Raw genomic sequence first — 4,710 nt, forward strand, 5'->3', positions numbered from 1 at the left:
GACTAATTAAGCTTATGAAACACCACTTGAATGACATACGCTCCTAATTCTTACAAAATCTAAAAATATTTTTACAATATTTTTCTCGAGCTCTTATTAAAAAAACTCATACTCCTGCAGAAATTTGAAACTACTTATGTTATTATATTATTATATGTGACAGATCGAGATATGGGCAAGTAAGTATGACGCGAGATTGGGTGCACGTGAAGAAAAGAAAGAAGAAAGAGAAAGAGAAAAAGTAGTATAGTATTTGTATTTGTATTTAAAACAACAAACGCTTTCTACAAATCCAAAGTGCTTATATGTATGTATTGTGATGTAAAAATATCAGAGTGTTGTTGGTTCAACTGAAGAAGAAGAAGAAATGATTCGTCTAGCACCATTATCAGAAGTACCAACAAATGATGAAGAAACCCATTCTTCTTCTTCTTCTTCCTCCTCATGGAGAAATTGGCTTAAAACTCACTTCTCTTTGATCTTTATCACTAAGAAATCTGACCTCAGGATTCTACTAAGTGTTCTTGGATGCCCACTTTTCCCTGTTTCTTCCAATCCTAAAATACCCATTTCTCAAGTAAGTACGCATTCCTTTTTCTTCATTTATATTTGGGGATCCGCATATTGGACTTCGACTAAATCTGAATTCATGCTTATAGGGGTTAAAATACTGCCTTACAAATACAATTTTGTATCTGATTAAAAAATAGTTATAACTTCACCACAATCTATATTCGTATACTATCAACAATTTGCACTTTTTTTTTATAGTTATGTCCACGTTGTGGGGCTCGATGCGAAAAGAAAATCAATTTGAAACTAGTATAATATTTCAAAAATTATGTGATGTTTAATTTAGTATTGATTGTGTATACTAAATTAGTTGTACAATATTGAATTATTAATAAATGAAGACCATATAGGTATCGTCATCAGCTGAATACATAATTGAACACTTCAGAGCAGCAAGTGGGTGTAGGAAGATACAAGGGGTAGTAAAGAATATGTATGTAAGTGGAAAGGTATCAATGGCTATAGTGGATACTAGTTCACCTGCTAGTACTATTTCACAAAAGGGATGCTTTGTTTTGTGGCAAATGGTACCTAACAAGTGGTTAATTGAGTTAGTTGTTGCTGCTCACAAAGTTGTAGCTGGTAGTGATGGTAATGTTGCTTGGAGACACACACCTTGGCTTGGTTCTCATGCTGCCAAAGGCGCTATACGCCCTCTACGTCGAGCTCTTCAGGCAAGTCGCATCATCACCCCATTATATTTTTCTTACTCATTTTGTTAAACTGTTAGGTCAGTTGGTGTGAGGGGTAAAAGTAAATAGCTCAGGGATACGATTTTGGTGTCATGTTTGGGGTAACTTATCCCATCGTTTATATCATAATGATGGGATGAGTTATCCCAAGTTAACTAATAACTTGTTCCCAACCAAACGACCTCTTTACTTAATAGACAAGTTTTTAGCTTCATGGTGATGGGGAAATGTGAACGGGGATCTTGTTTTTCTCTTACCTTTCCCATGTTCCTCACTACACTTTTGGTCTATATTGCTTGGAATCTTTAAAAATGTGATCGGGATCCTTCAAAAGTAGTGCATTTTTTAAGAATCAAAATTTTTGGAGAATTTGAGCAACTTAGCGTTTGGTGATGGTGTTACATGTGACCACTTATTTCACAATTTTTTGGAGAGTCCGAGCAAAATACATGTTTCTTTCAGAAAAGAACCAATTTCCCTTTGTATTAATCAGGCAAAAGCTTGTTTGTGGTGACTATTCTGTATTTTAGTAATACAGTTGTTGGTGTACTTGGGAATCTTCCAGCTTCATTTAAGTTGGACTCAAGATAGATTATAGTTCTAGTGTTCTATTAACGTCGTTCTAAATAAATGTGCTTTGGGGTTTGATCTAGAGGCAAGACTTTTCTGTGCCAACTAACTTAGTCCTGCTAAAGGAAATCTCCTTCCCTTTCTTATTCCTAACACATAATTGGTGTGTAGGGGCTTGATCCACTGGCTGTAGCAGCAGTTTTCTCTGCAGCCGAATACATTGGTGAAAAGAATATATTGGGTATTGATTCCTTTGTGCTAAAGTTATCCGCCAATCATCCTGACTTAACTGAAAGGAGTGACAATACAGCTGAGATGATCAAGCATGTCGTGTTTGGTTACTTCAGCCAAAGAAGTGGATTGCTAGTTTATGTAGAAGACTCATACTTGACCAGAATACAGTCTCCTGGTTCCCCTCCAACGTATTGGGAAACAACAATGGGTACAAAAGTGGAGGACTATCGGCCTGTAGAAGGCGTGATGATTGCACATTCAGGTTGTTCAAGTGTGATTATCACAAGATTTGGGGATAACTTGAAGGCTGGGCCTGCAATCACCAGAATGGAAGAGACATATACCATTGATGATGTTGCATTCAACGTCCCTGGTCTCTCTATTGACTCCTTCATTCCTCCTCAAGGACTAATCAAGGGATATCCTGAGGAAAATCTTGACTGGAGGTCACCAATCGATCGATAAAAATGATCAAGCCAAGTCACCAAATATATATATTTTGTTACTTTTGATGATACTGACCTACAAACTGTTACTGAATATCTCAAGAGTGGTTTTTGTTCTTCCTCTTTGTTCTGTTTTATATGCTGCTAACAGATCATCATAGGAAATGTATTAATATCTTGTTTTTGGGTGTAATTGTTGAACTTGCTATATCAATGTAGGAACTTGTTGTATCAATATCTCCAACTTCTTTAACCTGTATCAGCAACAGATACAAATAAGGGGTCGTTTGATAGCATGTATTACAAAAAATAATTCATACATTAGCCTTTTATATAATAAATACCTAGTTTGATACATCTTTACTCTATGTATAACTACTGCACACTATATTTGGTATTGCACACTCTATTTGGTATTATGCTATGTATAAATTAATACATGAGAAATCATCTTATTAGCAACGCAAGAGTTTTTAATGCATATTAGCATGGTAAAGATAAAATTTTCTTCAATATCTTTTTCACATCCTTTCCACTATTTTGTGGAGGATATTTTGTATACAATTTTTTAAAAGAAATGTAATATATTAAATCAAACACCACATGAGAGATTATCTTAGCATAATTAATGTGAGCATAATGAATACCAACATAACTAATACACCTCATTCAACACTCTTTTTGTACATCCAATCAAATGATCCTTTAAGTGTTTTTTATTTGATTGCATTGTGCACCAATTAAATTAGAATTGGAGCATTCACGGAATGTAAATAAAGTATCTACTTTGTCAAAAGAGATGATTATGCAGTCTTGAGTAGGGGTGGACATGTGATGGTAGATACTGCTATATGAAATTGAAAATTTTTATATATCAATATTTGGTATGCATTTAAAAAGTATTTTGGTATTTGATATTTATAAAATAAATATTGACATCATATTGAATTATATAGTATCATATGCAATTTATATATATTATTATTATTTTAATACAAAAAATATATAAAAAGGCATAATGCACATATTGGACTTAAACTTGGCTTTAAATTTTAACTTTGACCTTCAACTTTCATAGTGCACAAACAAACACTTTAACTAACCAACCTTTTAATAAGTAAACACGCGAGTTCTACCTAGCAAAACACGTGATGTGCACGTATTTTGCGTGAGTTCGGAGTAATTTTTTAGGCCCACAACGGTAAAAAATATGCTAAAATAACAACTCTATCCTTAACGAATCCCTTTTATATATATTTATATCTATATATTTCCAAATCAAAATCTCATCTGTCTTTCCTCCTCTTTCAGACCAAGATGTTTTCGTCTCTTTAAAACGATTTGTGCTCATATTTAGTGCAAATGACTTCTTATTTTTTTTGGTCATTATGGATAAAGCGTTATAATGAAGATTTCTTGGTTTGCAAACAACTAATCCAGGTTGTTAGTTTCTTGGATGTGAAGATGGTCGGGTATGGTTCCATTCAAAACACTTTTTTTTTTACATTTTAGTTCTCAAGATTCAATTTTGGTAGTGAATTTGTTCTTCTTAAACATGTTGAATGCAAGTTTTTTAGGTGGTGTGAACTTGATTATACTGAACACGCTAGAATTACTATTTCGGGATCACAAAAGAGGATAAAAAACATGATAAGAAAAGGAAAAGATTAGGAGGAAATATCAAGTTTTGCTAATCATCGTGATACTATCTTTAATTTGTAGAGAGTTCATTATGTAGTAAATGTTATGTAGATTGGTTGAAAAAGTTTATGCCAGAATCTTTTTATTCGTAATGTAGTTTTTTTATGGGTTAGTGACTGCCAATATGTATTGTAAGCAATCAAAGTAATGGATTGAAATGCACTATTTTAGAGCTGACAACAATTTCTCTCTCAACATTGGCTTCAATATTTATCAATTTTACAATTTACAAGGACATTACTTCAATATACTAGCGTGATTCACACACTTCCAACATAGTAAACACCTAACATCAAGGCAACCTAATATCAATCATAACAAACACCAAAAGACTTCACATAGAATAACTTAAAATCCATAAAACTAGGACAACTAATTTACCTCTAAAGATTTGTCTATACAAACATACATCAAAATAACCTAAGATACATCAAAATGACCAGTAATTGGAGTATGCCTTTACAAACAATTATCAAAATAAACAACAACAAAAA

The 4,710-nt window shown here is 33.1% G+C and overlaps 1 protein-coding gene across 1 annotated transcript; it reads left to right on the forward strand.

Moving 5' to 3' along the window:
- Nucleotides 1–218: 218 nt before the first annotated feature.
- On the forward strand, nt 219–2,870 carry LOC107012357. The gene is made up of 3 exons (XM_015212180.2): nt 219–577; nt 924–1,247; nt 2,007–2,870. The coding sequence occupies exons 1-3, from the start codon at nt 368–370 to the stop codon at nt 2,532–2,534; spliced, it is 1,062 nt and encodes a 353-aa protein (XP_015067666.1). The 5' UTR covers nt 219–367; the 3' UTR covers nt 2,535–2,870.
- Nucleotides 2,871–4,710: the final 1,840 nt, after the last annotated feature.

The sequence above is a fragment of the Solanum pennellii genome, chromosome 3 (genome assembly GCF_001406875.1).
Source record: "Solanum pennellii chromosome 3, SPENNV200".
Lineage (NCBI taxonomy): Eukaryota > Viridiplantae > Streptophyta > Magnoliopsida > Solanales > Solanaceae > Solanum > Solanum pennellii.